Genomic DNA, 26,268 nt, shown 5'->3' on the forward strand with positions numbered 1-26,268 from the left:
ACAATATTGTCACGATACGATGTTATCACGATACATTGAGCATCGCGATAATATCGTATCGCCACGCAAAATATTGCGATACTACGCTGTATCAAAACAGAATCATCACACAACAAATACGAGTGTACATACAACCCCACTTTATGAAATCAAACTTGGCAAAGACAACTTTGACTCAGCTATTGCTAGTTGTATAATAATTGTGTTCACATTACTCATAACCTTGTTGATCCGTTCACTTTGGTATCCAATGTGACCGATTTTTGTGAAACACGCATTTTACCAAATATAATAACTTAAATAATTTTCAAATCTTACATGGAAAAGCGATAATATTGGTCAAATACTGAACATATTTATAATTAAAAGACAACAGTGTATGGAGTTACTATATCAATGAAATTGTTGTGACTGCATTATAGATAATAGAAACATTGCTAAAAAGGTGTGTATTAGGAACCACAGGCCTACTTCCTCCAGCACACGCCATGTCGCTGCTACACAATAAAAAGTCTAAATCTGTGCGAGGCTTGAGTGCAGAAACACAACAACGACTTCTAAAGAAAGCAGAAAGAGGCTAAAAGTCTGAATCGCCGACACAGGACTCTTCCAGAGGTAAGTTTATCGCTTTGGTTCTTAAGGCAAAGACGTAAACGTGATTTTTTTTTAAAATACAAAAAAGTCGGGTGATAAAGAAAAAAAAAAGAAAAAGAAGTGAAGTTGGTAGAAGAGATGATGGGATTTTACTAGCCATCTGTGTCGTCTCTTCCGACGGGGAACTCTGTTATCTCCCTGGCGATGCGTTCCGCTATCGCTCGGCTGCTGGCGACGATCAGCCTCCGAGACATCAGATCAAACGGTCCACCTGGACGAGAGACAGAAGAGGAAGTAAGCGAGGCCGTAACCAAGTTCAACTTCACAATTTGCAGGCACGAGACTATAAAAGTTAACACTGGGGAAACGCGTGTTGTGCATAACCTGAATAAACCAGCTCATTCTGCCTTATTTCTCTGCATAGTGGCTATTTTGAATAGATTTTTTTGGTTTAATTACGGTTATGATTTAGGTTTTTACATATGGTTTGCTCAAAAAAAAGAGGATGAAGCATCTCATGTGGTCTCACCTCAAAGTTACTGTTTTAAGTCGACTCTCTTGAGTGATAAGATTTAATGTATTACTCATCAAAGATGGAGTAATACAATACTCGTCACTCCAGCAACGGTTAAGCCGGTGGACATCTCCTCATTGCACCATCCGAGCGATGCAAGAAAAAATAACTTATTCATTTTAAGACGCCCGCGTTGTAGGAGAACATTTGCAGAGCGCTCAGTTATTCACGAGAGGGAAAGCGGTTATATATATATATATATATATATATATATATATATATATATATATATATATAGATATATAGATATATAGATATATAGATATATATAGGATGGTGAAGACGTGGGAATAGCATTCCCAAGATCATGATCCTGCTGAATTTTTAAATGAAACCCTCCGCCGGATCAGATTTTTAGGCGGGAGAGTTGATCGCTGAGTTTTAACCTCCAGTTATTGTCCAAAGAGGAAAAGAAAGTGCTGGAGTGGTTTGAGTATTTAGATAGAACATTTCTAATTTGGGCTTTTTACACGACTGCATTGTATTTGATTTAAAGCAGTCAATGTGGTTGAAGTGTAGAGCTTCAGCTTTAATTCAATGGAGATAACAAAACTATCGCATTCATTTAGGAACTCCATTTTCACACCCATATTTTCAGAGGCTCCAAAGTAATTGGACAATTACAAAAGGGTTTGCTGGCCGGGTGTGTGCTCCCTCGTTACATCGTGACAAATTAATCCGATAAAAAGGTCCGGTGATGATTTAAAATGTTGAGTTTGCATTTGGTAGCCGGTCCAGGAAACTCTCAAGCGTGAGGACTAAAGAGGTGTCGAAGCAGGAAGAGGGGGAGGACAGACTACACACACACCTAACAGGCAGATAGCTGAAACTTTAGGATTTACTAAATCAACAGTTTGGCAAGCTCTTCAACACCAAAAACGTTCAGTTGAGGGGCTTTGCTATCGGCTCAGATTCAGCCAAATGCTGCAAAACTGATTGGATTGATGGATAACAACCCAAAACGTACTGTGAAAACAGTCCAAGAGCTTCTCCAGGCAAAGAAATGGAATATTCTTCAATAGCCAAGTCACCTGATCTCAACCCAAGTGAGCATTGCTTTTCATTTACTTCAGATTAAAGTAAAAGGCAGAAAGAGCCACGATCACGCAGCACCTGAAGGAGGCGGCAGCAAAGGCCTGGCAACGCTTCTCAAGGGAGGAAAAGACTTCAAGCAAGCACTGACTGCAAAGGATTTTCCTCCAAGTATTAAAAATGATCATTATATTCACCATTATGTTAGTTTGTCCAATTACTTTTTAACCTCTGAAAATGTGGGGGACTGTGTAAAACATGTTTTTTTATATATCCATTGAATGAAAGTCACTTCAACCGCACATCGACTGCTTTATTTTAAATCCATTACAGTCGTGTAAATGGGCAAAATTTCAACAATTGTGTCACCGTCAAAATACTTATGAACCCGACTGTATACACAGACTCTCCTCCTTACTATTTAAATACATAATATAATGAAGAACAGAAGTCTTTGGGCAGAAATTAACAATGTGCTTAGTCATTTAATAGAACTGCTGTTTAAACTCTGCAGGTTTGACTTCAGCTCCAAATAATCCTGAATGTCAGTCGTTTGTTGCGGAAATTTCCCCCCAAATTTCTCAAACCCCAGTGCTTCCTGTTTCAAAGCACAAAGCCACCAGCAACCCCGCCCAACCCCCACCATCTTCAACGATGAGAGGGCGACGAAAACCCAATAAACGGCGAGAATTAGCAGCAATAAATAATTCAGGAAAACGTGTAATAACTCCCTGAGCAAACAGCAGCCGCCTCCTCCTCCTCCTCCTCCTCCTCCTCATCTTCGCTGCGATCTCCACCAGTCCACTCACCCGAAATGTCCACGATGACTCCTCCGGCCTCGGTGAGCACCGCCGCCCCTCCGGCCATGTCCCAGCAGTGGATGCCCATGTGGTAGTACGCGTCGGCCGAGCCGCACGCCACCAGACACATGTTGACAGCTGCGCTGCCCGGGGAGCGGATCCTGTGGGTGGAGATGGGAGTTAAAAACTCCTGCTGGTCTGCTGAAAGTTTAGTGTGCGCATGGGACTGTTTTAAAGAAATGTCCCTAAATATGTTAATGGACTCCAACCACTTTGGGGGCTCCTATTTATGAAGGGTGTTTCTTTTTTATTTTACGATGTTTTAAATGTCGTCATTAATGCTCTCAATTTGGTATGTTTTTTTTATTTCTTTTGACTAAGATAAAAAGGGTAATTTGTACGTTTGCCTTTGTTGATGGCGGCATGGCACGTCTTGCTACCATTGCGTCCCTCGATAGAGAGCTTTCACTTGTTGGTTGCAGAGTCTTGCCTCCCCCATTACCAAACTGGATTCAGACTGCCTTCATCCTACAGCTTTGTTGTAGCTGCAAAAAACCTGCTGCTGCCTCACATTAAAAAGCTTGTTCTACTGGTAAAACATGGGGGGGGGGGCACTTTATTGTGAAGCCGCCACAGGAGACAATGTCTGTGGTTATCATTGCAGATAAGTTGTATTCATGTATTTGTTCTCTTTCATAAATGAGTAACGGAACAAGAAGAAGCAGGCTGCACACCTCCGACCTCGACTCACAGGGCGCTGCCGCCGTGTGGAAAACTACTCGCTCGCATTGTGAAACCTCCGATCAGATCAGATGTTCTTCATCACCGCCGCACAGCTTTGTCTGTCTGTACCGCAAACAGGTTCCTCTTTCGGTGAGGGAGTGTTTGCTGAAGTGCCGATCACGGGAGTCACCTGAGGATTTACAAAGACTTGCACGAGTTGTGCGTTTACCCGTGCACGGGGATGGTGAGGATCTTCTCGACGTTGGCCAACATGGTTTTGAAACGCCCGGGATCCTGATGGAAGTTTGTTTCCGTCAGCACCAGGGATTGGCTGATATCTTGGGAGTGAAACACAGAAAGATAACAGTCGAATCCCGCTCACAGTCGATAATGTATAAACGCCGTCTCTGGAGGTGAGAATCTTGGCTGTGACGAGGCCTCCACCTGGTGGCCGTGTTGTGAACTGCAACACTGAAGTATTTACCTTCCTGTCCAGACACTTTGATCGGGTCTCCGTTGCAGAACGCTCCCTTCCCTCTGCGCGCCGTGTACATTTTGTCCTCGATGCAGCTGTAGACGATCCCAAACTCTATCTGAGACCCGAGAGGCGGCACAGAAAACAGCTGTGATGAAAGTGTCATGGGAAGGGGGTCCGTGGGGAGGGGGGGGGGGCGCTAAGAATAGAACAGCAGCCATACAAGAAGAGGAGAAAACTACTGTACTACTCATCAGAAATCCTCCGGGTTATTGGGGTAATTATTATCTGATGGTTTTGTCTAATTGAGATGTTACAGTGTCAAAAAAAAATAAAAACAATAAAGCTTACCTCTTTCTTCACAGTAAAGCCAATTGATACGGACACAAAGGGGAACCTGCACAAAAGGAATTTGTAATATTAAAAAAAAAACATTCTTTTAATGAACTCCCTTTAGGTTTAAGCTCAGAGGATTCAATTTCTATTATCAGTTCAGTTTCATCTACATTGTCTAATTATCCCTGACGGAAAGGACAATCCGAGAGAGAACCCAATTAAAAGATAAAAATAGATAAGGAGCGACAAAGATAAAATAAATCCAGTGCCCTATCAGGCTTCTCAGTAGTTTGTATAAAAGGGATAATGTACAGAGAGCCGGTCATTACTGCCAAATGAACCCAGGGTGCAGATGAGGAGCCGGACTCCCAACGCGAATCAATCATTTTAAGCAATATATTGATTCAAATCAAAATTATTGTATTTCTTCCACTTGAAAACAAAGAAATATGAGTCCTCTCGCTGGGTACGGAGACGAGAGCGGCATCTATTGCAACCGTAATACAGAGCAGAGGCCTGATATGAAGAATCAACAGACCGTAAAACCCTGCAGTCGACCAATCAGAATAAAGTATTGAACAAACGGTCGCACCTGTGAACAAAGTTGGTGGTGCCATCGATAGGGTCGATGATCCAGGTGGGGTCGTCCGTCAGGACGCTGGGAGCACCGGCGGCTACCGACTCCTCACCTATGAAGCTTCAAAATCAGATAGAAAAACTATTTTTATGCATCCAGGTGTGTTACACCCAGCTGTAAAATCAATAATACTATTGTCTACCTGCTGTGATTACATTGCCTTTTCTACAACACAATTATGTCATATGAGTCTGCACCCTGCAGTTGTTCATGATGAGCTGATTTTAGCATTTTAAAACACTGAGGAGATTTAATTAGGACTACTTTTAGAGTGACAAAAAAAACATTTATTTCTGGTAGTGTAGTGAAGGCTTTGCAACCAAATTAAGATATGTAGATTTGCAGTTAACTGTATGAATACAAATGTATACATTGGAGTTGTTATAACATTTAGATTTCTTTATGTCCATTCATTTTTTGTGCGTCTTTTTCCAAATTCTTGGCTCCATCCATGTCCAGATAAGTCACAAGAGCAACAGTGTGTAGATTCTTTATAATACATCCAAAGTCTGGAAAACTATCATCCACATAACAGACGACATAAGAGAAGTGACCTTTTGATAAATGCAGAATCAAATAGAAGGAAACAAGTTTAAAACAAGAATATATGGACGAAACCTTGAGAGACTGAATGCAAATACACGGCCAGGTGTCCCTGCAGTACTTTCACATAGCTCCTCTCAAATACCTGTGAGTGGGGTATTTCTCCTTGATGGAGGAAATAATGAGCCGTTCCACTTTCTGGTCCGTCTCGGTCACCAGGTCAACCGGCGAGCTCTTCTGCATGACAGCGATGTCCTTCTGCAGCGCCTCACGGATCATCTGGCCGAAGCACAACAATGACAAACTCAGCAAAGGAGATTTTCTTTTTTGGATGAGTGAACTCACCTGGTACTTTAATTAAACCCCAACGTGTCCCATTGTTATGGCCACAGACTGCTGGCGGCGACGGGTCAGAGATGATGTAAGCCCTTATGGGGTTTTAATGGCATTTTAGCAATTGAGCACAAAAGAATATACTAAATACACTTCAAGTTGTGCTTAACTACTATTTAATCACAAATAAAATATATTGAGTACAAAATAAGTCATTCCAAAATAGCACTCTTGAAGTAAATTTATGATTAGTAGTGCTTCAAGTATAATAAGATTAAATCTACTTAGCATAGTTATTCTTCTAGGTAGATAAGTTAACACTTAAATATAACATAGCTGGATTTTAATTTCCATACTCACATTGATAACATAAAAAAATGCTACATTTTGTATATTTGGGAAATGCTTTCGCTTTGCAGCAAGAAAAAGTCTCGTTTCTATTATTTCCGCATTTTATTATGAATTTTGTATCACAAACGTATAATTAATGGATACTAGTTCAATGATCTTAACTAAAAATACAAGGGGAAAAAAAAATATTTGTAGTTCCTCATCTTTAAATACATTTTTTATTAAAATTACTGTCTGTCTATCTTTTGAAATGCTTTCACCTTTCCAGCAGCTCCCTGAACAAATATTAAAAAAACATTATTTTCAGAGCAAACTTTGGCTTCATTCCGGTTTGAAACAGTCAACCTCTCCCTGTATGCTGCACGTGAATATTGTCACTTCAAATCAGTGGTCCTGGATCTCATTTCTTATTATAGCATGTTGTGATACAGATACAAGTGGATGCATAACTCACATAAAGTGATTTCCAGACCTTTGCATTAAAATAATAAAGCATTTACAGTACACTCACCTGTCCAGCCTTTTTGGTCACCTCCACACAGTGATCCATACACTCTTGCCAAGGATCACTCATGTTGATTTAGGGATGAGGAGCCAAAACAAATACAAAGGTGATATAATCCAGATACTGACAGGTTGTAACGTGTTGGTTCCTGCTGAGAAAAACACGACACTCGCGGTTAGTTTACGTTGCACGTCAGTTACAGACGAGCGACTAAAAAGATTAAAAAGCAAGCAAATTGGCACGAGCGTTGTCAAGTTAGCGTTAGCTTCATTAGCTTTTAAACAAATAAACTGTCACTTTGCGTGACAACAGGCACAGCTTCAAAACTCAACGTTAACGGCTTAGCCAGGCAGCTTCGTGGTGTCTTAATTTACGTTGTAATAAACCACAGTGGTGAGTGATTCAATGGGCTAAAGCTAGCTTAACCCACCTCCGGACTCACTTCTTCGTTCCCTGACTTTGAGTTAGCTTGTGGGAGGGCGGGGCCGTTTGTGGGTCTCTCGCTCTCATTGGTCAATCAATACCACGTGGTGGGGAAATCGCTGCCCTCATTGGCTAGAAGGCTGTTAGTTGTCCATACCGGAAACTGATAAATTGTAACGATTTGTTTTTGTTTTACTTGTTGACGGAAGCATGAATGTATCAGAAAGAGACGATGAGAGGCAGCAATAATGGTTTCTTTGAAGTGTGAGTTTTTTTTAGTAATATTGTGTCGTGTATATTTTTGGATCAGCAACTTTTATATTTGCACTCCTGAATCTCACTCTTTCCTACTTTGCACAGCCACTGCCGCTCACTAACTCTTCTATGGATAAAAAGTGCTACAGTTGTAGCTCATCTTTCTCCTGTTAATCTGTTACATCTCAGACATTGAGGCGTTGCTGCTTTGCCTTTCTGTAAAGTGGACTAAAGCTGATGTTTTAAATTACTTTTAGGTCCAATTAAGTGTCTTGTTCTTAAACACAAACAAGACATAAAGTGAAAAAATGCTCTGTTTGCAATACAAAACCAAGAAAATTAGACTAATCCTGCAGTGTCTCGTGTACTGTGAACGCTAACAGGAAGAAATGGGGAATATTATTCATGTATCAATCACAGGAGGTGTCTGTTGTGTTGTGTGATTGTTTGTTTTGTGTATTAACCGTAATGTATGTTACATTTATAGAAATAAAGAATATATATGAAATAAACATTGAAGTTGCACTGTTTTATAACTGTCTGTAAGTCCACACAGCAGCAGAGCCTGAAACTGCAGATTATTAGTTACATGACACTCTTTTCTCAGGGTCAGGGGTTAGATGTCACTGGGGTTATTTTAGCATGCATATGCAAGCTTAATATGCACATTATTCTATTTACATTAATACCTCTTTGCTTGCTTATAACTCCAGAACTTCCAAAGTACTTTGTGTTACTTTAGTCGAGTACAATCTGAAAAAGGAAAAACAGCAATTTGTTGCTTTTCTACATTCTTATTAATGCCTTTGTTTGTGGCTACTGGTCTCATAAAACATGTGAATAACCATTAAGGATTTGTTAGAGTATTTTCAGACAACATCTCTTGGGAGTGAAACTACAATTTACCCCCCTAGGCAACAAATTACACATCCTTAATTAAAAATAAGAAATAGTTGACGTTATTTTTATTATAATGAAATGTTGAATGGTCTTAGTTTCCGAACAGAAGTGTCATGACAATTAGAATTATTGCCTCTACTTTATGTCTGTGGAAATGATTGAAGTAATACGTTTTTTCTTTTACATTAAGCTAACTTTTACTCGATTTAATAATTCACAAACTTCCCCTAATGGCAAAGTGTTGGTTCTGTTAACAAGAAACTCTTTTTCACACAGTCTGGTGTACTGGACACAATGTGAAAGTCCATTGATCATTCTTATCGCACATTTTCCCGAAGCTACATTTCAGTTTTTTAAACAAAGTGTTACACACAAAGCAGTGTGAGAAAATCAGACTTTGGCTTGCATTTAATTTAGGCTGGATTTGCTTATTAACCTTCAAGCATTTTATATCAATAAATGTTTTACATTTGTGTTAAGACTCTCTGTGGTATGATAAATGCAATTAGCTTTTCAACAAAGGTGCACTATTTTATCCAAACTATCGTACAGATTTGCCTACAGGCGGACTTCACCGCACAAAGAAGTGGCAGGAAATCATAAACAGAAGTCTGTAAGGCATTCCTTTAATCTAATCTCCAACTACCACTCCATCCACCCATCATCCATCTCATGCGCTACATATTCTAGCTCATTCTGTTCTATCCCGAGGTTTACCCAGCTGAGAGATATAATCCCTCCAGTGTGTCTTGGGTCTCCCCCCGGGAGCTTCCTGCCAGTTGGACGTGCCAGGAAAACCTCTACTGGGAGGCGATCAGGAGGCATCTCGATTAGATGCCCGAACCACCTCAGCTGACTCCTTTTCGACACAAAGGAGCAGCGGCTGGACTCCAAGCCTTCCTCCTGATGTCCAAGCTCCTCGCCCCGTCTCTAAGGCCGAGCCCGGCCACCCTGCGGAGGAAGCTCATTTCGGCTGTTTGTATTCGAGGCCTCGTTCTTTCGGTCATCGACCCAGAGTTCGTGACCATCGGTGAGGGTTGGAACGTAGACCGACCAGTCAATGGTGTTCCCGCTCAGCTCCCTTTTTCACCAAGACGCACCGATCCGCCTGTCGATCTCCCGCTCCACCTTACCCTCACTCGTGAACAAAACCCAGAGATACTTGAACTCCTTCGCTCGCGGCAGCCATTTTGTCCCCACCCAACCAGCCCTGTTTCTTTCAAGAAAAGGTAGAACAATGAAAATCTCAGTCAGTCAATTCACACTTTGTGTGTTTGGTGGAAACATTCACTAAAACTATCCCAGGTCTCTCTTAGACTCCCCTAATGTTTCTGTTGATATATATTAACAAAACTAAAGTAATGCAAGACCATCTTGTGATCGCTGCAACACCAAAACAAGAAACCTCGTTACCTCTTTACTGCATGTGATCGATTGGTCACAACATCTGAAGCAAAATACTCAGGATCACATCGCGACAAAAGGTCTCTCACACAGACTCACAAGCTCAAAATTACAGGCGCAACAGTCGCACCAGTCGACCTTTATTTGTGCGTCATGAGTCATTCAGATTCACCTCATTTGCAATAATGATGGAAAAACAGACAGCAAAAGATGAGTGTCAGCGTGCTCACGTGTATTCAAAGTTAAAGGACAATGTTTTCCCTGATGTCCAACGTCTAAGATGGAGCCACGTTATCTGCACCAGTGCATTCGATGCAGCTGTTTACTTTTCTCCAAAGGCCGATTCTCACAGGAAGAAGTCGTCAGAAAAACAAGCAAATGGTTCTAAAAAATCTTATTGCCGCTGATTTGCACAAACCCCAGATCTGTTTTTTCTTCAGGGAAACCGTCCACACAGACGAGGTTTACACAAGTTCCAGGGAGCGACAAAGCGCTCCTCCAGCTTCACCGTGGACAATCAGACCGCAGCCTGCTCATGCACGGCCACTTCCATGAACCAGAGCATCAAGAAAACCAGTTCAAGTGCAGAACGGTTCACAATGCTCATAAACAATGCAATACATTATCAGAGACATCAAATGTTCTGAGGATGCATGAATGGAGAGGTGAGAGAAAACAGTTGAAGCATGCAGCATCGCCAGAGCAAGACCCAAAGCTGGCACCAAGGAGGCAAAGCGGAGGCGTCCAGGGACAGTAAAACGAGAGTTTTCCAAAAGGGACTCAAAAACAATACCGCTTTTGTCCACAGTGGCCCCCAAAAATCAACCCCCTCAACAAAGTCACGGCTATTTGCCGCCCTGGCTCCTCAACGGTGGAATGAGCTCCACGTCCACGTCAGTCTCACATCGACAAGTCTCTACATCTTCCGGCGCAAACTAAAAACACATCTTTTTCGACTTGAAAAAGGAACGATGTCTCTTACTGATAGAACTCTGCAGTTTAACTTTATTTTAAGAAACTGTACTGACTTGATTCTTGTTGTTCTAAATTTGTCCTCACAGTTGAATCCACTTATTGTGAGTCGCTTTGAATGAAAGCGTCATCTCAATGAAATGCAATGTGATGTAACGCGTGATAAAAGTTCCTTTTTGGTAGCTTTAAGCCTTGCAAGTAAAGTATACAAAAGTATGAAGGAAAAGAAAGAACGACTCAGTGTAATTGAAGCATTGACCCGTATGAACACTTTCCGGTCAGGATCGTATGTTTTCCCCCGTTGACAAAAAGTAAAAAGTAAGTAGGCCACTTCACAAAACGCCATTGACAGTTTGTCAACAAGATGCTGCGGTCTCATTTTGAGACATACTGTACACATTGTGCAAAATTGAGTTAACAAAGATGTTAAGAATAACAATTCAGAGTATCTAATAATGAAGACAACCACATATTCTTCCTCCAGCCCATCACAACATCATCCAGAGAACAGCCGACACACTGTGGAGAGTCTTCTCAGTATCATAATGGGAGTCATGGGAAGCTGCTCTTTGCGTCAGCCTGGAGGGGGAAAAAAAAACCCACCTCGTCTGCCTTTAAAGCAAGTCTCAGAGGGCTGTCTCTCAGTCAGGTCAACAAGCATCCTGAGAGCAGAGGACGCATGCGATTGCGCCACAACGGGACTCAAATTGTGCAGAAATCTGACTTCAGTGTCGAGCCATTCATCGCAAGTTGACCTTCTGCGCGGTGAGCATTTACCGCTGTGCTTTCTCTCTGCACTGTGCAGCAGCATTCTCATGCTATTGTATGACTGCATGCGCTAATTACTGTAATTTACAAGAAAACAAAAAAGTGTATCTTTTGTGTGTCTGCTCGATATGCCGGGGCGATACTTGTTCTCTAAAAGGTCGGCCGTCATTATGTTAAAATATCCTGGAGGGGGATCTGAACGGCTGCCAGGTTTGACAGGAAAGAAAGAAAAAAAACGTGGGAGGAGGTTTTTGTAAATGAGAAAAATGTCGTGGATCACGCACACGCACTTTGTCGGCTCCCGAGGGAAAAAAAAGTACCTGCTGGCCTGGAGCCAAATCCCCAAAAAATAACTTCTTTTGTCGCTGTTGCTTTACAGTGAAGTGGATTACAGCGAGTACCAACAAGTCCAGGGTCTCACCGTCATGAGCGCCTCCAAAACACCTCATCGCTCTGCAACGGGCAGCGTGACAGTGTGTAAGCCACTTCGCCTTCTTTCTCTCCCCTCCTTCTGATGAGACCCTCGCAAATGTGATGCGTGACCGACAACATGTTGACTCCTCTGTGTTTGTGTCCACGTTCGAAGGGTTCATTCTGTCCCTGCTCGGCTCCGTTCGAGCACAGCCGGGGACGACCCCCAACATCAAAGACATCGTGGTCGGAAGATGTTATAATTACATCTCGCTCGTTAACCCCAGCTTGAGGTAATGAGCGCCGCACGAGGACTCGTACTCGTGTTCTCACTCTCTCGCTGACGGCAGTTCAGCAGTTTAACAACCTCAGACTTTGTGGCTTGAGGCGCAAAAACAGGAAAGACTTGATTCGCTCCCACAGCAGATGAACGAGCCCTCGGCTCGTGAATGGCAGGAACACTGGAGGCCATGTTGTCACGCTTTTTTGATAAAAAATCAAATTAAATGTCATGGGAAATTCTGGCTGCATGCTTCCACGACTTGAACAATATTTGTTCAGTTCAGTGATTTCTGCTTAGTTTTCTTTTTGAGAAGCGCTGATTTGTCATTTCTTGTTTACGTGGATACAGTCAGTTATTGATTTTGCGGGATGATGAAAGGCGTGAGGCTTTCATGTCTTACATTTTAAAACGTCACTATATTGAGTTAAGAACATAGAATAGCTTGTTTAGGTCTTGAAACCGCAAAATTATCTCCTTTATGAATTTGCAGATGAATGAAACGTAAGAGTGATTTACTATACTAAAAGTAAATAAATGTTGGCATATTTCATGATTATTAGATACATTTTTTGGCCTATAAATAAAAAACAGAATCAAAATATAAGGTAAAAAAAAAGAAAAGTAGCACATCTTAACATTGGAGAAGTGTTTGAGGACAACCAATTCAACTTTTTTTTCTTGATTCAGCGAGTGATGGGAAAATTGATTTAGCAAAATAGTTGCATATTGATTGACTGATTGATTGACAGCTCGTCCTCTGCAGGTTGGACTGCGAGAACATCTGGAGACGGTTCGAGGAGTCGGTTCTCCGTCAGTCCTCTTTCAACGAGACGGTGGATTATCGCCAGATGTTTTCCGCGATTAATCAGACGTGGCCGAGCGACGGGGTGAGAAGAGCTCCGAAATGATATTTACATATATATATATACATATATATATTGATTATTGTTCACCGATACCTCATCAGATGGAAGACCTTTGCTTCATACTTCCTTTCCCTTTTGTCTAGTTTCTCTTCTGGAGTAAAACCAGGAGGCTGATGGAAAGCTACGCGGCTATCGGCCGTGACTTCTGGACCCTGGGGGACACGCTGGTCGGCTCCATGTTCAACGGCCTCGTCTGGTGCGGACGAGCGGACGCCTCTGGTAGATCATTCACAGTTTTAACAACGAGACAACTGTAACTGAATCAAAGAGAGATTGTCGCCTCAAAAACACTCAAGACGAGAGAAACGTCTGGCTGTAGCGGAACAGAAATGTTCTTTCTTGTTTCTGCCGCCTCCTAGTGGCCGGAAGTCACTTAACGCATCTTTAAGTTGATTCAAATAATATGTACAGAAAGTGTATTTAATTCTACTTTTATACAGGTTTTTTATTTTACAATCAAGGAATGTAACAGATCACTGACATCCAAATGAAATATCCTCAATGTTTCCACGTGTTTGTAGGATTTTATATTTTATTTAAATGTTTCGTCATTGCCTAAGCTTGTTTTTCTCAATATTCATTCATGTCTCAATTGAATATTATCAAGCTAATATCTGTCAATTTGACGCCGCAGGTTTTAACTTCCGGTCTTGTCCGACGTGGGCGGAAATCAAGCATCACCCGGTGTATTCCTTGTGGGGGAAAGCCTCGCAGAACGTGAGTTCACAGTCCAAACAGCTGGTGTGCACACAGCTGTGTTGCTCATCATTCATACGCATCATACCGCTGCAAAACCTGCAGGGGAATAACTGCTCTCATGCAAATTTCTCCACCCTCACCGTTAGTTTGCAGAAATGGCGCGTGGCAACGTCACCGTGCTACTGAACGGGTCGATTCGCAAAGCCTTCAACAAGGAAAGGTGCGTGAAGAAACGAAGAAGCATCTGAGGTTTTTTTTTTGCAAAAGTGTCTGTTGAGTATTGGATGAAATATGTATTTCTTTCCTCTTCTTTTGCAACCCTGCAGCATGTTTGGAAGTTTCGAGCTGGACGGTCTGGACCCGTGCAGGGTGGAGTCCGTCAACATCAAGGTGGTGACCAACCTGGACGGACCTTTTATGTGAGGATGAAATCAGCTGGTGTGTCACTGAAAACTGATGAATCATTACCACTTTCCAAATAGTCACCCTTTACAAAAGGCTGAGATACAACTATCGACTTTAGCGTCATTGGTTATACCTCACACACCCTTATCAAAGGCAACAGTGTGTATAATGACTTACTTTTCCTTTCATGACACCAGAACACATTGTATTAAAGTAGACTTTCTAATGGACCAAAATGTATTTATTCCCTTGCAAAAACTTTTAAACTACGAACATTATGGCTCGTTAAAATAAAGCTAAATTTAATTGTTACACCACAGAGTCGCTAATCCTCTTATTTGTTGATAACTGATCTAAAACGTATTATTATCATTATCAATAATTGTTTTTGCCATTAGTTACAGCTTTATAAGTGTTGACTTATCAAAAAGTGGTTAATATTTAAAGAAAGTCCCTTGTTTCTTCCTCTTCCACAGAGAATCATGTAACCAAGGATCCGTTGTGGACTTGATCCAGATCCTCCGGTCCAGAGGTTTCCACTGGACCTGCACCGACAACGACGAGTAAGTGACTTTCCATCAAGTCAAACGACGGCCTCTTGAACGGCGCAGACAGATGTGAAAACAGATGTTGTCGACTAACTTCAGTGATATTGGTCCACAGGACCCTGATGCTGCTCCAGTGCATCCAGGACCCCGAACAGACCTCCTGCCAGAAATGTGCAAACGGCTTCTCACTCAGGAGGAGCCTCAAGTTTAACTGATGGGAGGTCTGCAGGATGTTGTCCCGAGAATATTTGGCGGTGGGGAAAAATGTTTTAACTGGCGGCTCACAGGATGAGGTCGAGGAGCCTCGAGCGGGGGAACATTGATCCGTTTCCTGCCGTCAGAGATCCTGCTGGATTGAGCCCGTTATCAGTTACAGTGAAGCAACAGGAACCAGCTGACTTGACGGCGGTCCCACGGTGTCTCATCGTGACCTAAATTTAGCGCTGAAAACTACTTCCGGTTTCGTCCTCGTGATGTATTTTATTTTTAAATCCGTGTGTTTAATCAAATCTGAGTTTTTGCTCCGCCTCGAAACCGTTCAGTCGTGTCGCACGTGTCCTGCTGTCGGTGCTTATGGGTTCAAAAGTCACGAGGGAACTTCTTTTATAAGGTCAAAGGGTGAAAGTATTTTGGTTTCTCACACACACACATGCAGCTAAAGCTCCTGGTTGAACTACTCTGCTTCGTTGGACACTAATAACACATGTTTTTCCATCTTAATTAGTTTGTTTATTATAAGTTATTGCAAAATGCTCCTATTTTCTATTTTCTAAACAATGCATTTTACTGTTTCATGATGTGTACGTCAGTTTAACGTTGTAATATATAAATATGGGGCTAACTTTGACCCATTTACATGCTGCTGGACAGCGTGTGAATTTAAAATAGTTTTACCTCTGATAAAACATCACATTGTATTTCCTGTTGTTTTCTTAATCAGAAACTGCAACGCTACTATTAACTAAAACTACGAGAACAATGAATTGGAGTAGAAAGTTAAATATTTGTCTATTATACTAATAGTGTGCTTCATTTCTGTGATTCTGCGTGTCATTCATTTATGCTACGAGCTAATTAGCACAATACACATCCACTGCATGATGAGCCTGTATGTATTAAATCATGAAATAAAATAATCATCCTGCAAAACTAGTTTCCTGGAGTGTTTAACCTTTTGCTTTCTTGACAAATGTCTGTGGCATTTCACAACATGTTCTCTCCTGAACGTTCCTGCGTGACCTTTGAGTTCTGTCGACAGCTTTGATAAGCATTTAATTGCATGAAGCTCCACCGAGCTGGAGCAGCTCCTCGGTTTGATTATCTTATTAATGTGACATCATACCTGATAGGAAGAAAAGGTGAATAACAAGAGCAGACAAGCTGTAAAAGCACAAGTCTGCTGAGATGCAAATGAAGAAGGGCCGGTCGGAGCGCGCACTGCGAGGTGGTAGGAACTGAACCATTGATGGAAAATACAGTAAAAACACACCTGGTGGGTTTATTAGGCTGATTGCATTCATTTAAATATCACATGTTCATGAACATATCACGTTTCACTATGTTCGGACTGCAAAAAATAATAAGAAATTACATATAGACTCATGGGCTGTTTTTTGGATAAAAAAAAATATAATTTTGAATATATATTAAAAAAAATTAAAAGTGTAATTCATTAAATTTTTTTAGGATACATTACGATTATTTGTATTTTTAGACGGGGTGTACTATTTATATTTTAATAAAATTGTCATTAATTTTTCTATTTAGTGATCAATCAGTATTTTTACTTATGTATACAAATATTTATTTTATAAATGTAACAACAAATAATGAATAAATGATTATTTGTATTTTTGGACGGGGTGTACAATATTTTATATTTTATTAAATTCGTCATTGTTTATTGTATTCATGTATTTATTTATTTTTTAAATTGTCAATATTAATTTTCTAATTAGTGATCAATCAGTATTTTTACTTATGTATACAAATATTTATTTTATAAATGTAACAAGAAATACTCTAATAGAACAAGTAAAGGTAGTATCTTAATATATAATACATTCTAGTTTGTTGGTAATATTTTGCATCAACAAGTTTAATCTGCACAGTAACTAAAGGAAGCAAAATAGTTAAAAGTACACTATGCAAATAGTTAAAAGTACATTATGCAAATAGTAAAAAGTACACTATGCAAATAGTTAAAAGTACATCATGCAAATACTTAAAAGTACATTATGCAAATAGTAAAAAGTACACTAAGCTTGCCACTGGAAATGGAGAAAACTGCAAGTATTAAGAAAATGAAAACACTGAAGTGAAGTACAAGTACCTCAAACTAACGGTCCTGTTTGTGAGCCTCGCCCCTCATGTTGAGCAGCTGCACCTCGTTTGGAGGCTCCGTGCCCACGAGCCGACGCGCACGTGCGAGCACTCCTCCATAAATAGAAGCGCGAGCGCGAGCGCCGTCTCACTGACAACAAACCTGCGGGTTTCGCGGTCGGGACTCGGACTCGCAGTTTCCTCATGGAGCGCGGAGGAGGGACTCCTCTCCCGGGGAAGCGACGCAGGACACGCGGCGTGCTGCTCGCTGTGCTCGCGGTCCTGCTGCTGCTGGTCGTCGTCGCCGTCGTGGTGGGAGTGTCGGTCCGGCAGAAAGCACACGCACTGAAGCCGACATTCATGGCGAGGTGTGAGGCGTTCAAGGGGTGAGTTTAAAAAAAAAGTGTTTCGTGCACCACTCCAACCCTTCAGGGTCACCCTATGTAAGCCCGACCACACAACACGAGGGCTGAGAACGAGTCCATTTGGAAGAAGAAACAGGATTTTGTTTGCACGTTCAGGTGTTTAGTGGGTGAACGGACTGACGATGCACAAACTAATGCAGTCAAACACAACGTTGTGGTCATTTTGGAGCAGAATGTGGTGAACTGAGCTCGCGTTACACTGACAGGTGTTTCTGTTATTATCAACGAGGGGAAACTAAATAACAGAAACAGCTGTCTGGCTGGATGGTTAACTTTATTAGTCTCTAATCGGGAATTAAATCTGCGTGCGTGCCAAATGCATTGAAATGCAATCAAAGGCAGTGACAACAGGTGCGTGAACGCAGCTGAAAATCACACCAGAATAAATAAACTGTGTAATCTCTCACAGACGCATTTTAAAAATGCATTAAAAGTAGTTGCAAGAATAGAGTGTGTGGTTGCACTATATTGCCAAACACCATGTGATTCACATGATTCACATGATAAAGAGGTATTAATGATAAGTGATTCCTGGGAAGCAAGGCAGTAAAGTTTGATCATTGATGACTCACCTGGCTGAACTTTGTCTTTGTCTGTTTCTCTGTGTTTCTACCCCACCGGTAGATCGTTGTCTTATTCATTGTAATCAAGCTGATATCGTTTTGAGATATGATTTCGACACGTTCAACAATGGCCCAGTTTTCACATAGTTTCTTAAAAATATAGAGCACTTTTTAGCGAACAAATTTCTTCACGACACGCACAACTTCAACCGGTGTATCTTGAGGGAGGGATGAGATTTCTTTTGTTCAGACGAATACATGTAGCTCATGAACTGTGCTTCAAAACACCTGCATTTGTTTTCCAGGTACGACTGTGAGAAGATCTGGGGTGTGTTCGAACAGGCCTACGTCGGGCTGGACCCTTGTGAAGTTCCCATGGAGGCTTATGACCCTCTGATTGCCGCGGTCCCCTTCAAACCTGCATGCAACAGAGTAAACACTCTTCACAATGCACATTATCCTCTTTAACAATGCAGCACAATACTTCTAACATCTTTTGTTTAGATGATGTTCTGGAGCAAAACCAAGGACGTGGTCCACGACTTCACTGAGAAGAGAGACTGTTTTCTCACCGTGGAGGAAACTCTGCTGGGATCGGTGCTGGATGGGCTGACCTGGTGTGGAAAGGAGGGCAGCAGAGGTGAGACTAGCGAGCGGTATGTACAGAAATAGATTAAGAGATCAAGCTCACAGCAGCGGAAATGTGTTTTTTTAAAGTTGTACTTTCTAAAAATGTCTTTTTTAATGATTCGTCCTTTCATGCCGGTTGTATTGCAATAATTCTCAAATTAGCTGTCTGAAAAGAGAAAGGAGTGCTAGTTTATTATGCATCCTGACCCTTGAAGTGATATCACACAAAATATCATTTAAAAAATCATCAGCCAGAAGAAAAAAGGACATACGTATCAACTAGAAGCATCAATCAATATCATGATACAATAATACTAATTATAATCACAGAAGTCCAGACCCAAAACAAACACATTTGGTAAAATAAACCCAAAATGTACACACATTTGTATTTGTATGTAGAAACTACACATGTCTACTCGGCCGCACACATGCATACATTTATTATTATTAGACCTTTATTTAACTAGGTCAAATCAGTGGAGAACCAATCCTTATTTGCAATGATGACCCAGCCAAGAGGCAGCAGCACAGGTACAATACAGTATGACAAACGCATACAAATAATTGTATAGTTGGTTTGTTTAAAGCTGACAAACTCCAGCTCCAAGCCATCAGGACTGTAGATCTTGGGAGGGTTGGGGATGATGAGGTTTTTCCGGTCAAACAGCATACATTTGGTCTTTTTTTGGAGCAGGTGGAGGTGAGGCTTTGTTGGAGAGTGGACAGTGGAGTGAGGGACCAGCATAATATATGATGATGTCATCAGCATACAGAGGAATTTCCAGCAGCTTTGACAACATCATTGTCAAACAACATACATTTTCAGAACATTTGTGTCAGTTTTGCCTCTCTGGCAAAAATCTAAAATGTATTGCCAGATGCGAATATGCTAATATCGTTTGACGTTATCATTTATACACGTTTGTTTTTTTAATGCACAATGTTTGGATTGTTTGACTGCGTTTGTCGCATAAGCTCTGTCTCTGAGTGTGATGTTCCTGCTGCTCTTGTAGAAACGTTCACAACCGACTGCCCCGGATGGTCCGACTGCGAGAACAACACCGTTCGCTCCTTTTGGAACCGAGTCTCCACCGCTGTGAGTAATCGACGCGGATCCTTTTTTTTAGGTCTGGCGACAATACGACAGATGTGGGCTCGTGCGGCGGTTAGTGTAACGGACGTGTGTGGAGAGCGAGGTGAAGCGGTGCGCTTAAGTGGCCACGATGGAGCCGAGGAGAAGGGGGGAAAAAGGTCAGCCGGCTCTTCATCAATGAGGCTTTGTGCGCCGGTCTCCATGGAGCCGCATAGCAGAGCGCTCTCCTGACTGAGCGGCGGCAACCCACGCACTCAGACCTGGTTTGGTTTGTCTGGGTTTTAAACCACCAACACATTATGTTCACCAAAACACACAGATTGCATCCCAACACATCGCTATGCAGAGACACACAGCGTACACAACCCCAAACAAAAAGTTTTTTTGCATAAGATTGAAGCACGACCAGGATAAAGACGCTAATAGCTTTAGCATTAGCTGCATCTTTAAGAAAGTGCAACAGATACACAGTGGGTGTGATATGAAGCAGGCCCAAGCTTGCGGCGCCCTGAAACGTTTGAAGTGCAGCTAGACAAATGATTAAATCTGGGTTGGTTTTTTTTGTTTTTTTTGTCCTCAGCAAGCTGTGTTTATAACCGGTATCTTTACCGTACAAGTGCATCAAACGATGACCTGGAAGACGATGTGAAAGGGGTTGCTTGTTATGAAGAGAATCTGCACCTGGAGCTTCAGTCCTCTTTCTTTACACAGCTTTGTGTAGAGTTTCAGTTCATTGTTGAGCTTTACGCTCTCACAGGGTTATTTTCGTCCGCAGCCGCCGGCGGTTTTCACAGAAAAATCTCTGAAAACAAATGTCAGGAGGCGGTAGAGCCCAAAACCAGAACAAAAACAGAAGGAATATGGGCCTTAAAATCATCAGGGAGACAGAAACAAAACTAAAAATGAATCCTAATGTTGCTTCATAACTGTCGGATGTGTAAACAAACTACAAAGATTTACTCCATTAAAATGAAAGAGTGACGGTGCGTCAGTGTTCACAGCTCGTTTCTGCTGCCACCCGGTGGCCAAAAACATGAATCCTCTAGCTCAGGTTTATGAATAGCAAAAAACATAGTTATACATTTTAATTCAGGAAAATTAGACCTCATGCTAACACTGACGGTTAAACGGACATTAAAGTGGGTCAAAGGTGGCTCTTTTGAGACTCATTGTAGTCATGTTGACATTGTTTTGCATCTGGTGGTGTGTGTTTGTTGAATTAATTGTAAAAGATGTCGGTGCTACAATCAAAAAAATGGTAAAGAATAGATCAATACGTAGTGCAACAGCCTCTTCCTCCTAAATAGCAACTCTTTTATTTGAGCTATATCAAAGACAGATGAACCCAGTTGATTTTGGATGCACACTGTGTATATGAATTCATATTCACTGTTGCATGAATCCTACATATCGATAGTGTGTCTGTAGTGTAAATCTGTGTGTGTAGTTTGCAGACGAGGCCTGCGGTGACGTCTCAGCGATGCTCAACGGATCCATTGTCATGCCATTCAACCCCACCAGGTGAGGAGTGTGTGGGAGTCATTTAATGTCCAACAATCAGGCGTTTAAACATAATTAAAAAAAGTCACTTTTGTTGAGTGAGTCGTGCTCTTTCCTCGTCGCCGTCAGTGTCTTTGCGAGCATCGAGGTGAAGCGCTTCCACTTCCCCAGAGTGAAGAGCCTGAAGGTCGTTCTGGTCACGCAGCAGAACTCTGTGTAAGATTTGTCTCCTCGTACGCCAGACTTCTGCAGCATTACGGTCCTTTTTTTTTTATTGGTTAGCTTCTGCACAGACGCACTCATGCCGATCCTGAACTTGTGTTTCCTCTTCAGGACAAACTGCACAAATGCTTCTTTAAAGGACCTGCAGGAGGAGCTGGATCAAAGGATAACGTACAACTGCAAGGAAGTGGCCGAGTACGTATACGGCGTACTCTTTTGTTTGTTGGAGAGGACGTCGTCACATGTACGTGCACTGCATGTCATCTCTCTCTTTCTTGCTCTCTCTCTCTCTCTCTCTCTGCAGGGCTCAGCTCGAGGAGTGCGGCGCTCACCCAGAGACTTCCTGTGGATCCTGTTGGTGACGCAAACATCAGATCATACGAGGCAAAACAATAACCAGCTGTGAAGTCCATCTCTGTAAATTTAATAATGTGCTATCATGCAATTTTGTACCCGTCGGCCAGTTTGACTTAATGTAAAAACGTTTTGTATGAATGTCACTCACACATTTTTCTAACATGAGAATGCATCTTTTTAAGTAAAATCTTAAGGGTGAAATATCAGTGCTTATCTAATTTTACTGACACACCCCTTACCAAATAAAATGTTTAAACTGAGGCTGGGAAACTGTCTTTTGGATTCTCAAATGTTCTCAAAATAACCACTTTTACATAAAAGTAACGACATCAAATGGAGGTAAATATAACTGTTATACTCTCTCTTCCATATGCGAATACGTATTGTTCATGTGATGACGCCATTATTTCATTGACATAGATGCACACGAGGAAGTATTATAAGTGTATTCCACATGTGTAAAAAAAATTGTGACTCACCGCTGGTTGTAAAATCATAAATGAGGCAGTGATACGATGTGTTACTTTACTGTGTGCGTATCGAACGAGCAGAGAGTCTCCCTTAAATGCATCGGTCACAGGAGAAGCTCTCATGACGTCTTAAATTTATCATGAACCTTCACATGTGTTTCAAGCCGTGAAAACAACAATGACGTGTCTTCTGCTTTGAGATACAGCCGATCACGCGACTCCTAAACTGAGCTTGTTTTGTGTAAGTTTACACTGGTGTCACAAACACATTAAATTTTTAAATCTGTTTTTCTCAAACAGTCACATTCTGTGTACCACTTTAGTGCTTCAATGTCAACCACAGAGCGTAACATTCGGCTTCTTTTATGTTGTATTTTCATCATTTAAGAGCTTTTGGAATTCAAATTAAACTGCAGCTGTTTGCGCAGACAACAGGAAGTACAATCACATACATAAAAAGTCATAAAACCGTTTAACACAGTTATTCCTTATGGCTTCATGAAGATCCAACATGACTATAAACAAACACACATGACAGCCCGACGCATTGAAGGAGCCTCACATGCATCTTCATCGGCACGGACTCTGATCTCGTTGTCGCGCCACACTTTCACCACTAGATGGCGGAGGATGAGCCGTGCTGGTTTCCTCCCTCAAGACATGATAAATAAATCAATACTGGACTCGACTGACCCAGAACATCTTGTTTCTCTCAGTCTGAGATATTTAAGAAACGGTCTCGGTGAGTAAAATAACATGTAGCTGCAAATAAAAGTCGAATAAATCCTTTGAACTTGACTGCCGATCCGTTAATCTTCATTGTTACTTTCTATGAAGTGGTTTCCGGGCTCTTCTCACCACACAGGAACACAAACCTGCATGTGTGCACTCAGTTGAGTTTCCTTTTCTTTTTGTTTCCTCTCTTCACCTTTTGATTCACAAGAAAATCTGGGGGCCGAAGGTCAAACGATGGAAATAATAAACCTCACCACAAAACCACTGAGGAGAATAGAAAGTACTCTCTCTTTTTCTTTTCTTTTTTTTCAGAGTCGTGTGCATGTGTCAGCCGCAAGATGTCGTATCTGTGATGTGGCTGCGCTGAAGGCGCGGCGGCGGCGGCGGCACAGACGGGAACACGCCAAGTGCGACTCTCTGAGAGCGAGACTGCTGTGGCAGGAAGAACGGAGCTCACGATGATGATGATGATGATGACCTCCGCTTTCCTTTCTAGAGACTTGCAGCCGTGTCACTCGTGACCGTAAACGGGCTGCTGTCAGTGCTGGGAACCCGGCGCACAGGTACTGCAGGAAAGAGAGAGAGAGAGAGAGAGAGAGAGAGAGAGAGAGAGAGAGAGAGAGAGAGAGGCCCTCCTCAGTGAAACCACGACGTGGCGGCGCCGCCATGTCGGTAACCACAGTCACACGTCGAGGCGATGACTTGATGCTGATGCGGCGATTCCACACATCTGGACTTTAAATTAATTAAGGGAATTGAAACTATTCGGTGTGACAACTTCTCCCTTTTTTTGATAATCAAAGTTAAAAAAGCTCAATTCATTCCCACAGTTTTTATCCGTCGTTAGCCTCGCTGTTTAGCATTTTTTAAGTGGCCTATAAGACAGTCAGTGGCGTGCTAAGCCTTCTCTGCTGGCCTGAACAGGATCACAACGTTATAGCTATTTTATGATGTAATCGTCGGGCGAAGCTTCTTGGGAAGATGTTTTCTTAACTTCTTAAAGTCTGAGCACTTTCAATCTATCAGGTAACAAACAAACTCAGTTGTATTTCAACCGCAGTCGCCAGAAAAAGGTCGTTGGCACTCGTACATTTCTGCAATTTCAAGGTATACCTTGAATGTCAATGCAAACACCTGACAGCAAGAGAGGCGCACGTTCTCCTCGTGGCGGCGTGGGTTCCCTCGGGGTTCTCCGGCTTCCTCCCGTAGCCCAAAAGTCACGCAGCTGAGGATAATTAGAGACTCTAAACTGCCCGTACGCGTGTGATTGGTTATCTGTCTCTATGTGTGTCTATAATAATTTAAACCTCTGGTTTTGCATGTTTTACACGTTACTGTAAACGTCAATAAGCTACAAATAAATGTATCTCCAGCCAAAAATAGCCCATAAAGAGCATCCGCCCATTTAATTAAGTCACATGAGTATATTTATAAATGTTCTAGAAAGACACCCACCAAGGTTAAATGAACTTCACTGTACTTTAAAGTTATTTATTGTGGTGTTTTCTCGGTTTAGAAAACATCTTTTTTTTTAAACGTTTGACTTTGAAAGAAGTTCTCTTGGTGAAGTGGGATATCCCACAATACTCTGCTGAAACATCCCGAACATCTGGAGGAAAAAACAAATGAATTGAAGTGGAAGCTCCAACTTCAACGTCAGAAATGAGAAAAACTTGATTGTTGGTAAAAAAAAAAAAAAAAATGCCACATGGGAGTTTTGCTGCATATTTTAAAGTTGGCGTCACGTCGTTTTATCGTCGTTTTTTTTTTGTTTTTTTTTAACCAGGTAGTTAAATAAAAAGAGGTGGGCTCACAGCTTCACGTGAAGATGTTTCTAGAAAGAATAAAGGAGCCGCCAGTATCGGTGCGTGGAGGAGCAGCGCGTGCTTCCCCTCTGCTTCCCTGAAACGAGCCGCTGTGACTCAACTCATTGAGCAACACGCTGAACGCGCGACATGTGTGTTTTTCCCACAGAGCCCCTCAACACGCTGCTTTGCTTTTGTGTTTTGTTTCTTGTGTGTGACGGTTTCATTCTGACAGTTTGTGTCTTGGAAACAGTGCTTCCGGCTTGTGTGTGTGTGTGTGTGTGCGTGTGTGTGTGTGTGAGTGTGTGTGAGCAGCGAAAAGTTCACAGCCTGCAGGCGGCCCGCTGTAAGAAGTGACGGGCTCTCGCGAGACTTTATTTGGTTTCGCGATCGTTCAAAACGTGAAGCAGCGATAGTGTCCTTCTTCTGAAAGAGATGCAATGAAAAACAACGTGCTTTGCATATTATGCTATTGACAAATTGTGTGCATAGTGTGTAATGTCCCTTCGAAATAAAACAAAATACAAAATAAAATAAAGAAACTTTATTTAATACTTTGTGTTTCTCTCTATCAAGTGTCTATTTTGTGTGAAAAATGTAACGTATAGTGCTGTCTCGGGAGCACTTCCAGTGGAGAAAACATGATAACTGCACTCTAGGATGCACTTTCAGTGGAGAAAACATGATAAAGTGTTTTCTAGGATTCACTTCCAGTGGAGAAAACATGATAAAATGCCCTCTAAAATGCACTTCCAGTGGAGAAAACATGATAAAATGCCTTCTAAAATGCACTTCCAGTGGAGAAAACATGATAAAATGCCTTCTAAAATGCACTTCCAGTGGAGAAAACATGATAAAATGCCTTCTAAAATGCACTTCCAGTGGAGAAAACATGATAAAATGCCTTCTAAGAGGCACTTCCAGTGGAGAAAACATGATAAAATGCCCTCTAAGATGCACTTCCAGTGGAGAAAACATGATAAAATGCCCTCTAAAATGCACTTTCAGTGGAGAAAACATGATAAAGTGTTTTCTAGGATTCACTTCCAGTGGAGAAAACATGATAAAATGCCCTCTAAAATGCACTTCCAGTGGAGAAAACATGATAAAATGCCCTCTAAAATGTACTTCCAGTGGAGAAAACATGATAAAATGCCCTCTAAAATGTACTTCCAGTGGAGAAAACATGATAAAATGCCCTCTAAAATGTACTTCCAGTGGAGAAAACATGATAAAATGCCCTCTA

The 26,268-nt window shown here is 41.7% G+C and overlaps 3 protein-coding genes across 6 annotated transcripts; 2 read left to right on the top strand and 1 right to left on the bottom strand.

Moving 5' to 3' along the window:
• Positions 1–123: 123 nt before the first annotated feature.
• On the bottom strand, positions 124–7,388 carry LOC137788639 (inositol monophosphatase 1-like). 4 transcript variants are annotated; one of them, XM_068581593.1, is made up of 9 exons: positions 7,334–7,388; positions 6,910–7,054; positions 5,860–5,993; positions 5,127–5,231; positions 4,550–4,595; positions 4,208–4,316; positions 3,953–4,061; positions 3,010–3,161; positions 124–865 (listed from the first exon to the last, which is right to left on the bottom strand). In XM_068581593.1, the coding sequence occupies exons 2-9, from the start codon at positions 6,970–6,972 to the stop codon at positions 747–749; spliced, it is 837 nt and encodes a 278-aa protein (XP_068437694.1). In that variant the 5' UTR covers positions 6,973–7,054; positions 7,334–7,388; the 3' UTR covers positions 124–746. The 4 variants fall into 4 exon arrangements, with proteins under 4 accessions (XP_068437694.1, XP_068437693.1, XP_068437696.1 ...); XM_068581592.1 differs by having other exon boundaries at positions 6,910–7,051; positions 7,334–7,378; XM_068581595.1 differs by having other exon boundaries at positions 7,346–7,362.
• Positions 7,389–9,315: 1,927 nt separating this feature from the next.
• Positions 9,316–15,112, top strand: LOC137789084 (ADP-ribosyl cyclase/cyclic ADP-ribose hydrolase 1-like). The gene is made up of 9 exons (XM_068582337.1): positions 9,316–9,511; positions 12,212–12,329; positions 13,083–13,206; positions 13,329–13,464; positions 13,880–13,962; positions 14,091–14,164; positions 14,271–14,363; positions 14,826–14,912; positions 15,013–15,112. The coding sequence occupies exons 1-9, from the start codon at positions 9,316–9,318 to the stop codon at positions 15,110–15,112; spliced, it is 1,011 nt and encodes a 336-aa protein (XP_068438438.1).
• Positions 15,113–17,358: 2,246 nt separating this feature from the next.
• On the top strand, positions 17,359–22,272 carry LOC137788892 (ADP-ribosyl cyclase/cyclic ADP-ribose hydrolase 1-like). Its single transcript, XM_068582045.1, has 8 exons — positions 17,359–17,605; positions 18,513–18,639; positions 18,712–18,847; positions 19,854–19,936; positions 21,381–21,454; positions 21,563–21,649; positions 21,767–21,850; positions 21,960–22,272. The coding sequence occupies exons 1-8, from the start codon at positions 17,424–17,426 to the stop codon at positions 22,015–22,017; spliced, it is 831 nt and encodes a 276-aa protein (XP_068438146.1). The 5' UTR covers positions 17,359–17,423; the 3' UTR covers positions 22,018–22,272.
• The last annotated feature ends 3,996 nt before the right edge of the window (positions 22,273–26,268 follow it).

Source organism: Clinocottus analis, unplaced genomic scaffold (genome assembly GCF_023055335.1).
Source record: "Clinocottus analis isolate CAN_PGR_092001 unplaced genomic scaffold, fCliAna1.0.p SCAF_18, whole genome shotgun sequence".
Taxonomy (NCBI): domain Eukaryota; kingdom Metazoa; phylum Chordata; class Actinopteri; order Perciformes; family Cottidae; genus Clinocottus; species Clinocottus analis.